Source organism: Euphorbia lathyris, chromosome 7 (assembly GCF_963576675.1).
Source record: "Euphorbia lathyris chromosome 7, ddEupLath1.1, whole genome shotgun sequence".
Lineage (NCBI taxonomy): Eukaryota > Viridiplantae > Streptophyta > Magnoliopsida > Malpighiales > Euphorbiaceae > Euphorbia > Euphorbia lathyris.
Window position 1 is genome coordinate 8,394,597 of NC_088916.1, and position 19,013 is coordinate 8,413,609.

The 19,013-nt window shown below is 32.9% G+C and overlaps 1 protein-coding gene across 1 annotated transcript; it reads right to left on the reverse strand.

Moving 5' to 3' along the window:
* Positions 1 to 3,315: 3,315 nt before the first annotated feature.
* Positions 3,316 to 6,038, reverse strand: LOC136201490 (uncharacterized). The gene is made up of 6 exons (XM_065992165.1): positions 5,997 to 6,038; positions 5,192 to 5,332; positions 4,946 to 5,072; positions 4,161 to 4,355; positions 3,886 to 4,067; positions 3,316 to 3,620 (listed from the first exon to the last, which is right to left on the reverse strand). Exons 2-6 carry the CDS (start codon positions 5,327 to 5,329, stop codon positions 3,507 to 3,509), a joined length of 756 nt encoding a protein of 251 aa, XP_065848237.1. The 5' UTR covers positions 5,330 to 5,332; positions 5,997 to 6,038; the 3' UTR covers positions 3,316 to 3,506.
* Between the last annotated feature and the right edge of the window lie 12,975 nt (positions 6,039 to 19,013).

Sequence of the window (19,013 nt, forward strand, 5' to 3'; positions counted from 1 at the left end):
AAATCGTCCTCAAAAACATAAAAATTTGTACAACACAAGCCCATCACATCATGTGTTTTTAATTCTATAAATTAACGAGGTTGTCAGGACTCGAACCATCGCCCATTTGGTCTAAGAGGCTCTGGTAACATGTCATGAAACCGATTGAACTAAAAGTCTGATCTGATAGTTAAGGCTCAATCATAGATTTTATATTAATCTCAGACACATGTCCACACGCAAATGCCTCATCGAGCTGATAGTTAAGGTCCAATCGTAGATCTTATAGTAATCTCTGACAATTTCTACAAATCTGCTTCTTTGTCCTTACTACTTAATCATAAAGCTATGCAAAGAGACTTGTTTAAGTGTTTAATGGATCTTGGGAACACACAAGACTTAACCTAGGTGGTTTTAGTAGAAGAAATATTGGATCTTGATGCTTAATCTTATGTATGTATTTGTAAGTGAATAACCCTCAACTTGCATAAAGTATCTAGTTAACACACACGCAAATGCCCATTGGGCTTGCAGCGTGCACAACACAGGCCCATCCCGCCATGTGTTTTATTAATTCCACAAATTAATGAGATTGTCGGGACTCGAACCCTTGACCGTTTGGTCATAGTGACTCTGATACCATGTCATGGAACCGATTGAACTAAAAGCTCGAGCTTATAGTTAAGGCCCAATCATATATCTTATATTAATCTCCGACACATAGGGTTATCAACACAGTTTGAGAGTTCAGAGGCTAATCATGCTTTTTGGATAAGTTTAAGGGACAAATGATGTATTAAGCCTTGAAAAATCGATAATCCTACTTGTTGAATCCATTCGGATACGATAATTTACTTACTTAATTTGTTACTTGTCAAACATAGTGCATTTGTTGATGTTCACATTTTAGGACAATAATACTCATATGGAACTATTGTTTTTTCAAGTAGTTTAGAAGAAAAAACTAATTTTACTTTTCCTTCACGTTGATATTAATTTTAGTAGATTTTATGTAATTGCTATTGATTTTATCCATTTTTTTGGGTTTCTAAAAATGAAAAATTCGTTGAAATTGATGCAAAATTGCAATATCTCCATTTGATTTTCATTTTATATTTTACTTAACATTTGTTAAAAATATTCATAGTTTTTTAAATGAGTTATGGTAGATTTCTTTTACTTTCTCACAATTTCTTTCATTTTGATTGAATTTGTTAGAATTTCGAACTGGAGACTGTTTGAATGTTGTTGAACTTATTTGTAAATTAAAGTAACATTACTCTTGATGATTTCAAAATAATTTGATGGTATATTTGATAAATTTGTGTTTCTTCAGTCATGTTGCCTCTATTATCAATACAACTACACTTTTTTCTACTTTTTGTTGTCTTTATGTTTTCAAGTTTTTTGGACTGGACTTTTTCTAATATTGGTATTTGAAGTCGAATGAGACCGAAGAATCGAGATTGTTTTCGTATCATAGAGATCGAAGTTTCAATCAAATTTGATTTTTTTCGTATGTTTTTTTATGGAATCTTTGTGTGTAGCTAGCTTGGATTAGGATATGGAAGGTGATACAGATCGGGTAACGGGCGATAGTTTTCAATCGTAAACTACCAAAGATATTCTCAAGCTAAACTTGAAGGAGCCGTGAAACCCCCAGATTTACAAGCTAAACTTGAAGGAATTAGAAATCCACATTGTTAAGAGGGATGAACCCTAAAAACACTCTCAAAGAGAAGATATATTTTGATTGATAAAAAGTTGCATATCCTTACAAAGATGGGGTTTAAATACTCCCCTAAAGAAAACTAAAGACATAATTACCTCTACTAGGGTTACAACTAAAGAAAGAAAATAAAGGGTAAAATAGGTAAGTGTATATTCTTCCTTGTGAAGGAAAGAAAACTTAAATAGGCAGAATGTATATCCTTCCTTGTTTAAGGAAGGAAAGCTTGCAACTATCCTTCCTTAAACAAGGAAGGAAAGTTCACTCCTTGTAAAGGAAGTAATCTCTAGGACCCGCCTCAGTTATTCATCCGGTATACGTCATTAGGTGCACATGTTGTTCGTATTGCCCACATCTGAATATGATCTGCCATGATTCAATGTAGAGTGAGATCCGCCAATCTGGGTCGAAGTAGATACAATAGGTAGATCCGTCGAAGTAGATATACATCGACAGAAATACAATGAATAGATATGCCAAGGTAGATCCACTCAGGTAGATACTGGAAGTAGATACGTCGATGAGTAGATATGCCAATGTAGATATGTCGAAGTAGGTCCGCTGAACTAGATACCTGAAGGAGATACATCAACGTAGACACATCGAAGTAGATCCGCCCAAGTAGATACTTGAAGGAGATACATCAACGTAGACACATCGAGGTAGATCCGTCTAAGTATGTACCTGAAGGAGATACATCAACGTAGGCACATCGAAGTAGATCCACCCAAGTAGATACCTGAAGGAGATACATCAACATAGACACTTCGAAGTAGATCCGTCCAAGTAGATACCAGAAGGAGATACATCAACGTAGACACTTCGAAGTAGATCAGCCCAGGTAGATGCTTAAAGGAGATACGTCGAAGTAGATACACTGAAGTAGATACACTGAAGTAGATACGTTGAGTAGATCCATCGAAGAGATCCGTCGAGTTGATCCGTCGAAGAGATCCATCGAAGAGATCCTCCAAAGGAGATCCGCCGACGAGATCCATCAAAGGAGATCCATCGGAGAGATCCATCAAAGGAGATCCGTCGAAGAGATCCGTCGAAGAGATCTGTCAAAGGAGATCCGTAGAAGAGATCCATCGAAGAGATCCGTCGAAGGAGATTCGTCGAAGAGATTCGTGGATGAGATCCGTCGAGGGAGATCCGTCAAAGGAGATCCATCGACGAGATCCATCAAAGGAATTCGTCGAAGGAGATCCGCCTAAGAGATCCGCCCAGGTAGATACACTTAAAGAAAAAGATATACTGGAACTTTAAGTGTGTCTTCCTCCTCTTCTGAATCACTTTCCCCACATACCTGACGAAATTTGTTACCTTGCTACTTCCCTAACCTGGACTTGGAATTTGATGAAAAGATGTCTGCATCAGAAGAAATATGTGATTGTTTTACTTATGCTGAAAAATGACATTTTATTAATGTATATATATATATATATATTTTTTTTTTTTTGGTTTTGGTTTTGTGTTAATTTGTATATAATTCACATGTGTAGCATTTCTGAAATAAAAATTCTACTTTCGAGTGTTTGTGTGAATTACCCAAAAATAAAGCAAGAGATAGAACATTTTTTTTTATTAAAAATGGGGGATAAAGGAAGAAGACCGAGAAATCCCAACAAGGTTGGCATCATCTAAGCCTCCAAAGATATAGAACATTAAAATTGAAGGAATTGTAAAATAGTTTTGGCACCATTCAACATCCCAATCAAAATGTAATTAATACGAGAACTAAATTATCAAACTATAAATTATTTAAATAAACATAAAACAAATTAATTTGTTTTCTTCAATTCGCCCATGTACGATCAACATTGGAGTTATTTTCAGAATTTTCTGCTTCTCTGGTTCTTTTTCGCACGGCTTCCTTTCTATACTTAATTCCACAAGCATTACACAATGTCTGCAAATCATAAGGAGAAATCATTAGTGTGACATGAACCATCAAAATAGAACAAAATAATCTAACCAAATATATAGTACTAATGCCATAATTTGTCACTTATTTGATAACATTGACAGATTAGGTCATAAAATTTCTATGGCCATACTCAATCCGGGAAAAAGTCAATAATGATATTGCGAATATTTGATTCTTTCTCCGCTACTATCATAAAGGAAACAAAATAATATAACAAAATATCACTAAAAGAGAGAGAGATAGAGACCTTGGGGCCAAGGGGACCTTTACGCCACATAGGAGTATTATTAGCGTTGCAGTGGATATTTGTGCACCTCTTGTTTGGATCAAAATAGACCCCAGGACGTTGTTTTCTTGAGTCTTCTCTTCGAGAATTTGAAGAAGATGATGACGATGCATAGATTCCACTGCTAATTGTGTGTTCAGCACCTTCATATATTACATTAATGAATTTTTATTAGTACTAATTGTGTAATCACTTTATTTTTATTAGAGAAATCAACTAGTTAATTAATTAGTTACCATAATTGAAGTTATTAGCATATTGAGGATTGAGCATAATTGGAATTCCAACAGCAGGAGTAGTGCTGTTATACTGAAGATGCATATGGTTACTTCCATTATTAATGAAGTAATTACTAGGATTTTCCATTTGCTCTAAAGGCCATCCAACTGAGTTCATATTTGCCATACCATTTCCTATATTGTTACTCATTCCTGGAAAAATATAAATATGTTATAAAATTATATAGTTTGAAAAAATAAATATTCAGAATTTTAAAAATAGAAATATTGAATACCATAATTCAAAAATTGGAATTTGATAAAAAAAATTATAAAAAAATGAATTTAAGAGCATGGAGATTTTGTAAAATACAGTACAAAATTATTAATAATATTTAACTAAAATGTGATATTTTTTTTAAACATAACTGAAAGATTTAAATTGAATTATCCAATAAACTAAAAACAAATAAATACTATTTAAAAAAAGGTAATTAAGACAGAAATGCAAATAGAAAATATGCAATTTTGATACCAAGATTTATTCCTTCATTAATCATCCCAAAGTTAATAAAAATTCAGAATTTAAAACAAGATATTGAATATCATAAATTAAAAATTGGAATTTGATAAAACAAAAAATATAATAATATTTAACTACAATTTTATTTTTTTAAAACCTAAGTGAAACTTTTAAATTGAATTATCCAATAAACTAAAAACAAATAAATACTAATTTAAAAAAAAAAAAGCTAATTAAGACAGAAAAATAAATAGAAATTAGTTTTATGCAATTTTGGTACCAAGATTTATTCCTTCATTAATCATCCCATAGTTCATAGCATTTGGTGTTGCTATGTTCACCATCCCCAAGGCATTGATGCTGCCTTGAACTCCTCCTTCTATCATTCTGTTGTCAGTTGCCAATTGCTGTTTTAAACAGAGAGAAGTATTTAATTAGGAAATCTGGAAATATCAGTAGTAATTAATTCTTATAACAAACTATCTGTTTTATTGAAAAATCAATTAATTCATGAATAAAAATATACCTGTTGAGAAATGAAGTTGAAATTGGGAAGATGATTAAGATTATCATGTTGCTGAGCATCAGTTTGAAATGGTTGGCCTATTTTTAAGCTCAAATCCATACCTCCTGCATTTCCTGATGATTGATGATGATGATCCATTTCCTGTGTTAATTTTTTTAATGGAAATTCAAGCAAAATTATCAACTGATTAGGAGAGAGTGTGAGAAAGAGAACAAGATACAGTAATTATTACTGTCAGAGCTAAAAAAATAGGAAACAAACAAAATTAGGGCATAAGATGATTTAAAAATAATATTAAAATAAAGGGAAACTGATTTGGCAGTAATCTAAGATTATGATGATTATGCTTTTACCAAACTTTGTTCATGCATCAGTCTTCAAACCGTGTTCTTACACTTTTTCTGTGAAAGCACTATGATCTCAGTTGGTTTTGTGTGAAACCACTATGATCTAATCTTCAAGATCAGATGGCATTACCACAAAAAGAAAATTTGTTTTATAAACATGTGTTTGATCTCAGTTAATTTTAGCTGGAACCAGTCTGATCTAAACTTCAAGATCAGATGGCATAAAATCTTCATTACCAAAACAAAATAAAAAAATTCAGTTTGATATCATCCAAAATTACAGAAAACATAAGAAAAATATTGTGCCAAGACATGAGATTGTAGAAGAAAATCATGGCCGCCATGGTTAAGCTTCATTATACGTGTATACAACTACAGACAAAGGTTTTGTCCCAAAAAAAAAAAACAAAAAAAGAAAGCCAAAGAAACTGCACAGAAAGAGAGAGAAAGAGACTTACAGATAGAAAGAGACAGAGAAAGAGACTTGCTGAGAAAAAGAGAGAGACTTACCGAGAAAGAGTGAGGTTCCAAGCTTTGTCACTACTTATTTATAGGCATTTCATTCATTTGGGTGTCCAAACTAAAGTTTCAAAGCTAATTAGGACCCTAAACTATCAAAATCATCGATCAGATCTCTAAACTAAGCAAAAATCATGAATTGAGTCATCGTCATATCCTAAAATCAGAAACTATAATTATTTGATATAGACTATAATAATCTCTGTGTTGGTTTAAAATGAATTTAAGGAGGAAGGTTTGAAAATGTTCAACCGAATGAATTTCGTTGCGACCTCAATTGATGATTTTTGTCTAGAATAGGGACTCAATTGATGATTTTGACTTAGTTCGGGGACCTGATTGATGATTTTTACTTAGTTCGAGGACCTAATTGATGATTTTGATAGTTTAAGGTCCTAATTGATTTTAAATTAATAAATTAAGTTAAAAAACACTTATTTTGGTAAGTCAAAATATTTGACTTAACATTTTAAGTTAAACATTATCAACTAATATTTTTATAATAATTATATCACTCAATATTTTTAATACTTATCATATTCAGCACTTAAAATTCAGTACTTATTTTTTCAGCACTTAATTTTCAGTTTTATCAAACAGCGGCTTTCTTTGATGGTCACCTCCCACGGTTTGTTGGATGGTCACCTTTCTTTGATGGTCACCTTTCTTTGAGGAGCCAAATAGTTATTATTCCTTATTTATAACTCTTAACACTATGGGCTTTCTTGTATTTTGTTTAGTATAGTTTAGTGGGTATTTAAATCCATTTTAGTAAGTTGTAAGCAATCTTTTTTATCAATCAATATAAAATATCTCTTTAAGTTTTTTAAGGTTAGTCCCTCTTATCAAATGAGTATTTTTAATTCCTACAAATTTTAACTTGTGAATTTGGAGGTCTCACGACTCATTCAAGTCTAGCTTGAGAATATCTTTATAGTTTACAATTGAAAACTGTCATCACTAACCTGATATGTATTAATTAGTATCAGAGCTAATCGTTTTCCTAACATTAGACTTCTCGGCAATAGTCCAACCAAAGTTAAAGCAATGGAAGCCCAAGACAAGAAAATAAATGACCTTAGAATCAAATTAAGAGAGCAGCACCGGGGATTTAAAACTTATCTTCTAGTTTCAAATTTAATCTAAATAGTTTTAATGAAGTTTTTGAAATTTTTACACTACTAAATTAAAGTTCTAAAATTATATAAAAAATTAATAAACTAATTACTTAATATTGGAGAAATTATGATTATGTACGAAAAAAGAGAAAAAAAAATAAAATAGGAAAATATAAAATGTTTTATTGTTAAAACATAGACTAAAGGGTAATTTTATATTTTAAATTTCTTTAGTATAGTTTGACCATTGACTCAAACATAATGACTAAGAAGTTGGCGAAAATAAAAAATGACGGACTATATAATTATTTCTAAAAACAGAAGGTCTGACTAGTCTTTTAGGTAAAAACATATGGATCTTATAATTGTTTACCCAAAATAATAAAATAAAATAGTTAGGTAAAAGCATAAGGATCTTATAACTATTTAGTCCTTCTATTTGCTTTTATAGATGAAAGTGCAAAATTGCTCCTAGTTATATGCATAAAAAAAACTTATCTTTTAGTTTCAAATTTAATCTAAATAGTTTAATGAATTTTTGAAATTTTTACACTATCAAATTAAAGTTCTAAAATTATACAAAAATTAATAAATTAATTACTTAATATTGAAGAAATTATGATTATGTACGCAAAAAAAAAAAAAAAAAAAAGCAAAATAGGAAAATATAATATGTTTTATTGTTAAAAGATAGACTAAAGGGTAATTTTATATTTTATATTTCTTTAGTATAGTCTGATCATTGACTCAAACATAAAGACTAAATTCACGAAAATAAAAACTGAGAACTATATAATTATTTTTAAAAACAGAAGGTCTGACTAATATATTAGGTAAAAGTATGGGGATCTTATAATTGCTTGCCCAAAATAATAAAATAAAATACTTGAAAAACATATATATTTTTTTTTTTTTGGTAAGAAGGGAAGAAAAAAAACAAACAAACAAAAACCTAACCCGGGATCAGTCTAGGAAGACTGACCCCAATCCTATCCTCAAGAAGAGAAGGTAACAGAAAAGAAGGAGGAACGGAAAGGGTAGAAACACCTAACATCCCCCCATGCCCAGCAGCTGCCAAGCGATCCGCCACGCGGTTTTGCTCCCTATAAATATGGGAGAAGGTAAGAGAATCGAAGGCAGGACGAAGCCTCAAGATGGCTTTAATGAGATTCTGACTCTTAAGACAAACAGCATGTCTATCCGAAATCCTGTTGATAGCCTCCAAGTTGTCAGACTCCACCGAAAGTCTTTTAACACCCATGCGAATGGCGAGTTTAATGCCAGACAAGATCCCCCAGAGCTCTGCAGTAAAGGAGGAGCCCGTACCTAAGTTATGGGTAAACCCAGCCAGCCAGGCGCCACCAGCATCCCGAAGAACTCCACCAGCAGCAATTCTGCCATTACTAAGGCAGGAGCCATCCGTATTCAACTTGACAACCCCTTCCCTGGGCTTCCTCCAACCAACTAACTGGACCTCTTTAACCGGAGAGGGGTGAACCAGGAGCTCTCCTTCAAAACTCTTTGTAATAACAGAGAGTTTTTTCGAGAAGTAAAACCGGAGGTCAGGAATAAAGACAGTCTTCTCAGCAAATAACTCTTCATTCCTCCATTTCCACATTTGGTGACAAATAATAGCGAAGAGAATAGCCCCGTGCTCCATACTGGCCAACAAAAAAACATATATATTTAATATTTGTTATATTAGTGTTGTTAAAAAATGTCTCAATAAAATAATATTAATAACCAATCTACTATAAAAATAATATTTTTGGCTCTTTGTTACCGCGGAACAAAACTAACTGAAAAAAACCAAAACAAAAAAATTAGGTTAACTTAGAATTATTTATAGACATCTTAACTAATGAAATGGAGGAAAATGAGAAGGAGCAGTAGCCATAGCCGATCGTCTGAATTCGGCTATGTTAGAGTAGTGTTAAGCAGATTTGGCTTCAGGGATCATTGGGTGGGATTTGATTATGCACTGCCCGGAAACAGTTAATTATCATATTGTTGTTGATGGTAAAGAGCTTGGGCCTATAATTCCTTATCGTGGAATTCGCCAATGTGATCCACTTTCACTTTATATCTTTATTATTTGTAGAGAGAGGCTGAGCTCTCTGATTCGAGCGAAGGAAAGACAAGGTTTTTGGTATGATTGTAGTGTGAAGTCGGGGGCTCCTATTGGCAGTCATCTCTTTTTCGCAGATGACTGTTATTTGTTTTTTCGGGTTAATTTAGAGGGATGTGAAGTTGTCCATGAGGTTTTGCAAGAGTATGAACTTGCCTCAGGTGAAACCGTAAATTATTATAAGTTAGCTATCTTGTTTAGCCGGAATGTACAACCTGATGAGAAAAGTGCAGTATGTTGGGTGCTTGGTGTGGCGGAGACTCAAAATCAAGGAAGATATCTCAGTCTTCCCTCTTTCGTGGGGCGCAGTAAAATAGAGGTTCTTCAATTCATAAAGGATCGAGTTTGGAACCGTATTAATTCATGGCATTCCAATCTCCTTTCCAGTGCAGCACTACGCCAAAACCCCCTTCAGACGACGGTTGGAAACCGTCATCCTACGAGATATAATCTGTCACAGGGCTCGCTGCCGTCTATTGCACCTTCAGACGACAGTTAGGTTCTGTCATTTGAAGATACTATACATGACATCAGCCTAGTTTCATATTGTCATATGAACATTGTTACGATGCATCTTTTTATTTATTAACGTCACTTTTAATGTCATCACATGACATACTAATAATTAAAAATGTCAAATCGCTTATGGGAAATTGGCATATTGGTATTCACGGTGACAGTTTTTATAATAATTTCTGTCGTAGTAACTTGTATCAGATGGCATAGGTCTTAATCAATCATGTCAATAGATTTATTTTAGATGACAGATTCTTTTATTTTAATATCTTTTTATTGTTGTTTAGATGATATTTTTTTAAACGTAAATGTCACTCCTTGCCTTCTTCTTCGAATGATTCTAGAATTGAACAATAATCAAATGAACAAGAATTTCTGTATATCAATGATTTTAATTTTATTGGAGACTAATGCTGGTAATGTGTTTACATTTGAACTACACAAATTTCTGAAAGGTAAAAAAAATAAGCAATTAATGTACATCTCCAAATCTGTCAATATGTAGTCAATCTTTCAGAGGCGTGGTGGTGTTGATTGGAAAGCCAAATCCAACTTGAACTGAAGCATATCTAAGTCATCATCTCCTAGAATCCCCAAAGTCTTGATATCTACAAAACCAATTGATGATGCTCATTAATTACGTACCGTATACAGATAGACCTAATTAATCACATTTTACCCTTTCTCCATTCTGAGACCCTTCACTTACCCACCCACATTATAAATAGGAAGCATTTACCAATTCTCAATAGTCATCCAGGGAAACCTAACACTATACTTACAGTTTGTTATTTCGAGCATGGATATACTTGTAAGGAACCTCTATCGTAATGTTGAGTTTCAGATTGACCTACTCCGATATGAGGCACCCAGGTGGCTTGTCAATATATATGGTCCTGACCGGCGGCGATGGACTACCATGATGAAGGGCCCTCCAAACACCCCTTATGAAGGAGGTGTATTCATAGTCGACATGGACTTCCCTGTCGATTTCCCCTCCACACCTCCAGTTGTAAGAACATGCATAAACTTGTTAACACACATAAATCAGTTCATAAATACACTCATGATATTACTATTGTTCGCAGGTCATATTCAGGACCAAAATTTACCATCCTAATATTGGTCCCTTGGGGCATGTTTCTATGCCCCAGCTACTTGATCGCCCTGCCCATAGTATTGCCACGGTAAGATGATGCTATAAATCTATGTATTTTTTACCCGTAAATTTATCTATTCATGTTTGGGGTCTAGTTTATCTACTCATGTTTGGGGTCTAATTTAATTTATCTGTGCATTTTATAGCTGCTGTGGAATATTTATGGACTGCTGGTAGAGCCCTTCATTGAGGGGCCATTTCCTGGCCGAGAGCGAATTGCTGAACGATGCATCAGCAACAGGGCAGGTTATGTAGCAACTGCCAGGAGTTGGACTGAAGAGCATGCAGTGGATATATGATGTGCAAATAGCAAGCAATGGGGGCATTATGATCTGACGTCCGAATAGCGTACAGGGGGGCATGATGTGCGAATAGCAAGGAAATTTGGATGCTGGGCAACCATTGAGTTAGATGGTGTGGACTAGTGGATGGGCATAGAGCCAATCTTGAAGAACAGAATGATTACTGATTACAAATGTACTTGGTAATCAATCTGATCTTCAATGTTGGCTCCATGCCCCTCCAGTATTCGACGCCATTTAACTCTAATGGTTCCCCATCATCCCGATATCCTTAGTTACTGTTAAGCCCAAAATATACCTAAAATATCATTAATATTTACATCAGTTTTGCTATGAATTCGTGCCATTTATATCTATTTAGAGTACTTTTACATCCGAATATGTTTCTTTCATGCAAGATACCTAAATATTTGGTAAAATTCAAATAGGAACGAAAAGAGGTAAAAAACGAAGGGAAAACCCTATGAAAAGAGTAAAAGACGAAGAAAAATGAATGCACCAATACAAAGAGACGGGAATGAAGTCAGAAACGGGAAAAATATTCTGAATCTCGTTAGGGATTCTGGAATCTCGGTAGAGATTCCAGGTCGCGATCGAGATTCTTTATTCTCGGTCGCGACACGGCAAATCCTGTCACTTCTCCTTTCCGTTCTGAACACTTAAAACTGCTTCCCGAATCTCGACCGAGATTTTGGAATCTCGGTAACTTCAGAAATTCGTACAGCACTCATTTCACATGTTTTAATTCAAAGAAACGCGTCCGTTCGGGTGGATAGAAACGTCTCTTCACAACGGACACGACTATTCACAACGGATACGACCCTTCAAACACACCTCTTGGAATATTATAAATAGATGAAGAAGTTCATAGTTGAAGAAGGAGTGAGATTATTAAGATTATAGTGCAGAGTTTATGTAGAATCTCTGACTCAGAAAAGAGTCAGAGATTAGAGTTCATTTTTGTACAAGCAAACTTCCCGTACACAAGATTGTTCTTAGTTAATTACAAACACAGCAGCAATTAGATTTAGATTAAGATCTGTTCATATTAGTTTATATTTTGGTAGTAGAAGTACTCGTCTCTATTCTGAAGATTCAGCGAGAAGATTAAGTAGCAGATTCGACCCACGAGCCTGACAAACTCTAACGAGGTTTGAGGAAAGGATTGAGGACCCGAAACTCTCATGTCGTTTGAATGCTTCCGTGCTTTTTATTCTCTGTAAACTTGTATCAAATTCATACTTCATCTAATAAAGTTCATGCAATTCAATAAATTTTTATGTAGAACTTCTGTAAATGATCGGAAGTGAGTTTTGGTGTTTTCATTAAAACGTAGTTAAATTCAATATCTTTACAAGGAAACTTTGTTGAACACTTAGGCAAATTCATTCTTCAAGAATTAATTTGGTTAAGGTAGCAATCTATCCCGACCGTAGGAAGATTGTCTGCGGTTCAAAGCCCTTTAATTGAAAGAGTTTACGTTATTACATTTTTATAGTTTATACAAAGTTTAAAGTTGTTTTCTTTGCTTAATGCAAATGACAACAATTATTCTCTTATTTTTAAACACTAAACGTTTCTGTTTTGTAATTCATATTCAAAACAGAATTGATTTCTAACATTCTACATATTCTAACCTAATTCTTATTCTACCAATCTCAAAACCAATTTCAAATAAGGATTATCTATTTCTATAAACCTTAAGTCGAATTTGAACTACACATAAATAAGTTTTTGTTGAAAAAGTTTTCCCTGTGGGATCGATATCTTTTTATTACTACAAGCGAAACCGTGCACTTGCGGAAATCGCTCAATAAGTTTTTGGCGCCATTGCCTGGAAAATGCCAAATTTTTTAACAAAAATTTATATTTTTCGTGTTTTATTTCGAATCTAGGTTTATAATATATTTATTTATTTATTTTTATAGTTTTTTTTATTTTGAGGATGGTCGCTAGGACTAAATCCTCGTTGTTATTTAACGTTTGCAATTAGATGTTTGTAGATAAACAAAAAAAATCCAAGTTTTCTCAAGAAGATAAACTAGAGATTTGATCATTTATAAATTCATGGAAGGACTCTATAGAAAAGAAATTCAGCATGCAGATACATCATAGAAGGGAAATTCGAATAATCTCTTCCAAAACACCTTTAAATATTTTCTATAAACTTAACCCTTCACCAAAACATCATATCTCTTTGTTAAGAAAATTATTTAATTCCTACACTAAACCCAAATAATTTCCCTTTTTATCACTTCCTTAAACACCTACATTTATCTCTCTAAGAAACAGCTGATCAACTCTTCTCAGACAGATGAGCAAGTAGGATGAAATTATCTTATCCGCCAGGAAAGAATTGTATACTTTTAATATAGTTTTGAAAGTTTCGATTCATGTGCGTAGTTTTTGTTCGAGGCCAGAACTAGAAGTTCGGGCATTCAACCGAAATCACTAGATCCTTATTTTGAGAAAACGCTAAAAAATAGAAAATGCTAAAAAATAGAAAAAAAACCCCAAAATATATATATATTATATATATGATAATAATAATTTCAAAGTTTGGGATACAGTTCTACTTTTTAATTCCCGTTTGAAAGTTTGGGAGGACCAATGCAAAGCATTCATTATTGCCAAAGGGCAAAACGTGTCACGATCGATATTCTAATTTCTCGACCACGACACGCATATTTTAAAAAAATAATAATAATAATAAATAATTTTTCTCTCTATGTATTTAATTTCTAATTTTAGATTTTATCCACCAAAAGGCACAAAAGACACCTTTTCATTTTTTCATAAGTCATGATTTTTGGTTTGAAACCAACAAATTAAAGTCTTCACATAGTTAAAAAAATATTTTGAGTATGAAGGCGCTCAAATTCAAGCGATTGAATTTGTGGACGCATTTTTATGAAAATTACTTTAGTTTGCATACTTTTTAATTTTCATTCTTCTTATTTCTTGTTCATAATTTTTATGTTTATTTGTTTTTAGTTTAATTTATTGTTGTTTTATTTTTATTTCATAAGTTTGATTTGTGTATAAACAAGTTTTATTCCATAAAAATTTATTAAAATCATGTTTTTAATTGATTTTTCGAAATTTTTTATGTGTTTAGTGAAATTTCAGGAATCTCAGTTGAGATTCCAGAAATCTCAGTAGAGATTTCAAGTTTAGGTTTTATTCAGGAATGGCTAGGAAATTTCTGAACTTACCAAGATTATCAAATCTCTACCGAGACGAGCGAATGAGCTTTCGACAAGTCTTTTCCCAGGTGGGGAAAAGCGTGTCGCGGCCGAGATTCTGGAATCTCGGTCGCGACACGGTCGTTATTTCGACCTGTCACCTTCGTTTCTCCATTTTTCTTACATCCTTTGCTGAAAAATTCGAAAATTGTGTTAGTTTATCACCCAAGAGGCACCAATTGACACCATTTCATTTTCAACAAACATAATATTTCATTCTGTTAACCTATGTATTTTAGTAAGGATCAGAATTCTTCTTTTATTTCACTTCCTCTCTTTCAGAATTCTGACCACATATCTAAAGGTTACAGACATATTTTCTTCCAAGCATGACTTTCTCTCTTAAATTGTATGTGTTAGGAGACGTTTTCCAAGGCAACACCATTAATTCCTCAAAGATCTTAATGGAGGGATTAGTTGCCGCATCACGTTCAAAGGAACGAAAGGTTGGGTTCGGGAACATTATTTGTGGAATCATCAGCTTCAGTTCAATGGACTGATAAAGAACCATTCCATATCCTTGACCATGAATTCTAGGAAAGTAAGGGACTTGTCGAGAGAATTTTCCGAGTTGGCCCACGATTTCTTTCTTTTGAAGAAAGACAGATCTTCGTTCAAGCCAAGATCGATCGGGCCCGTGCTATGCGTATTCCAAATTAATAGGGATATCATCTAATTTTAATTTTTATTGTGTTTTGTTTGTTTTAGTTTGGATATAGTTTGTATATAGGTTTGTTTTTGTATTTGTTCTTTATGTAATTTGTATATATGTTTTCCATTTTTAAATAAAGCTATCAAGTTTAATTATTCTTTTTGATTAATATACGTTAACCATACAAGTTATACGAATGAATCTGAATCTATGTCAAAATGAAACAGTATAATTTTTAAATGAATCTGTAAATATTTTAATGAGTCTGTATCAATTTCAGAAATGTATCTGAACATCTGACTTTTCATATTTGTACATATATGTTTCATACAATAAAACTTTAATTTCCCTTCATGATTTCATCTTCTGTTATGAATTATGTCTGCTTGAAGTTATAAATATTCAGCAATAAATCTGTACACATGAATGTTAATATAATAAGTGATAATAATATAAGATTAATGTGCATTTATTTTACATTCAATTGCCTTAACAAATTAATGTTCATTTATGTTACATTAAACTATATTTAAGACATTTAATGGTTCATTAACTCAGATTCAATAAGGTTAAACCTTTGGTTTTCCCTTCATTTAATGTTTTAATTGTGTTTTTAAGTTACAGGTATTGATACCTTCATTAATAGGACATAATTGCAAGAAGATTAAGTCAAAACGGAGTTAATATACGCGTATTTCAGCCACCAGGACGTGAATCTCGGTAGGGATTATGGAATCCCTACAAGTTCAGCGAAGACAACAAGTTTCAGGAGAAATGAATCTCCCAGAAATTGCCGTGTCGCGACCGAGATTCATGAATCTCGGTCGCGACACGCGTTCCTACATTAACTCCTAAACCCTATATAACCCTATCACTTACACAAACATTACACAAACTCTATTTCAAACACATTTTCTTCTTCCAAAATCAATTCCACACCATATCACCTTTACTTTTTACCAAATTTTTACCTATCCAATATACTTCTTTCCCAAAACACAAACTCCATAACCTATACCTCTATTTTTCTATCTCTCTCACAAATTTTTCTATTTTTCTCTCATAGATTCGACATTTAAACACCATGCCTAAACATAAGACGGTTACTCACAATGTTTCCTCTACCTCTAATAATTGTTTGCATGTTGAATATGGATCCATTCAGCATTATTTCAGATTAGGACGGGCAGCGGTACAAGCACTTTTATGAACATAACGCAATTATTGACTTTTTGGTTACTCTTTCCTATGCTCCAGAGAATGAGAGGATTATATTTAGGGATTTAAGTTAAATTTATGAAGTTGGGGATGAAGAGACGAGTATTTGGTTTGGATATCATACGAAACAATTTATTGTTAAGCCCATCAATTTTCAAACCAATCCGGTTTGGACATATTTTGCCTCGATTAGATGACTTTTATGCCAAGCACACTTCTAGCATGCTCATTAAGGATAATAGTAATTTCTATTTCAATAAATTTTTATCCTATTTTCTTTTTGGGAATGTTAAATGGTCAAGGGTTGGAAGTCAGGATTTATTTGTTCATTTTGGGTTACATCTTCACGGGTTTCGTGGTAGATTAACATTGGAATGCTTTTTGACAATTAAGTCCATGTTTCTATTTCAACCAAATAAGCAAGTTATTATGCGTACTTTGATTACGGGTCTTGTTTTGGATGCTACGAGTATCATGGAGTAGTTTTCAATCATTTACTCCTAATTATTTTCCGATGTTGGATTATGCCGCAATTTTACACATTCATTTAGTGGTTAGCCAATGTTGGCTAGTTTTGCAAGTTCGATGTTGGTACTTCAAGTTCACATGGTAATAGTATTATAGAGGATGGTAATGAGCAGGCGCATTTTGATGGGGATGACAATATGCATTAAGATGCAGAGGATAAAGAAGGTGAGGAGGAGGAGCATGTTGGCGGCCAAGCACAAGCACAAAGGCATGTAGGTGACGAGCACAATGTTGCTGATCAAGTTATTTGTAACAAATTTTGAACCAAATGAATGCACACTACCGTCAAATGAATTTGCGGTTAGATGATATTATGGAGAATAATCAAGAGATGAGTTCACGATTAAACGCAGTGGATGCAAATATCCATACTTTGAGGAGAGATCATACGTCAACCCGACGCCTGTTGTTTTCATTTTTCAGTCGTCAAGGCGTAGTGACCACGCCATCTCCACAGGGTTCACCACCACATGAATAGGTTTTATCTTATCTTTTCTCAACTCATTTATCTCTTATGTTGTTTTTTAATTAAGTTCGGTACAATATTTATATTTCCTATTATGTTTGGTACAATTTTATATTTTATGTTGGATGATTTAATTTCATAATTTTTCTTTCTTAATTCGTATGCTTTATTCCGTACCATTTTTCGTGTTTTATCCATTTTTGCACCAATGAGGACATTGTCCAAATTAAGTGTGGGAGGAGATATTACATATATCATTATTTTATTTTTAGTACGAATAAATGCAACGAATAAGAATAACTTTTAGCAACATATACAAAATGCAACACTTGTTTTATGCAAATGCAACACATTTTGCAACATTATTTTCCAAAGAATGATATTATTTTTAAACATTATTTTTCATAACTTTACATTTTCATATGCTTAAAAATATTTTAACTTATGATTATTTTTAGGTTATCATTATCGTTAGAAATGATATTTCTATACGGGCAATATTTTTCATATTTTTCATAAATCTCCGATACGATTTTTAAGTAAAAATTGTCTCAAGTGAATGTATTTAAGTAAAAATTCTTTACCTCAATCTCTATTTTATATCATGAAATTCATGATACCATAAATCTTATTTTTAATTTTCAATTAGGTTTATAAGCATTAAATTGAACTAACACTTTTTAGCTCGGTTTGATTTCGTCTTACATTAACACCAATTAAAGTTTTTAAGGAAACTTTAGCCATAATACATGTTGAATTTTAAGTCAATATAGGATGAATGTGCTATTTGTTCTTTTTCCCAAGTTACAATTTTATAATTCATGTTAATTAATTAATTAGTCGTATTCTTAACTTTTGGTCACGATTGAGACCAACTTTATCACAATCGAGGTATGAAATGGAAGAAAATTAAGTACCGTTTACTTTTGGCCACGATTGCGACCACCTTTATCACAATCGATGTATGGAAGGAACATTTAAAGAAAAAATTAAACGTGTTTTAAGTTTAAAGTAACGATTGCATCCACCCATGGCATGGTCGGTACCTCTTAAGCGAACACAAAACAAATAAAAAGCATATAAAGTTACGATCGAGACCACCCTTATCACGGGCGTAACTAAGCAAATAAATTAACCTAAGTACTTGTTCAATTCATATTTTATATAAACAGTTTAGGTTTGGGAAAGGAAATTTTGTGCTTTGAAATGCCTTGAGACGAAAGACTCAATAACATGCGTGCTTATATCATCCCGAATACTTCATTTTAAAAATTGAAATACAAGACGAATGATATATCACCTTTATACTAGTTAGTTTGATATTTTGCGTATAAATTTGCCATGCGAAGTTAATCTTTTCGGCTTAACTAATTTAAAAAGGAATGCAAAGATATATGTTTTATTTTCATAAAGAGATTAGTTAATGGATAAATTCAGTGAAATTTTGCTCGGGACTAGCAAAAGATTAAGTGTGGAGATTTGTTAAGCCCAAAATATACCTAAAATATCATTAATATTTACATCAGTTTTGATATGAATTCGTGCCATTTATATCTATTTAGAGTACTTTTACGTCCGAATATGTTTCTTTCATGCAAGATACCTAAATATTTGGTAAAATCCA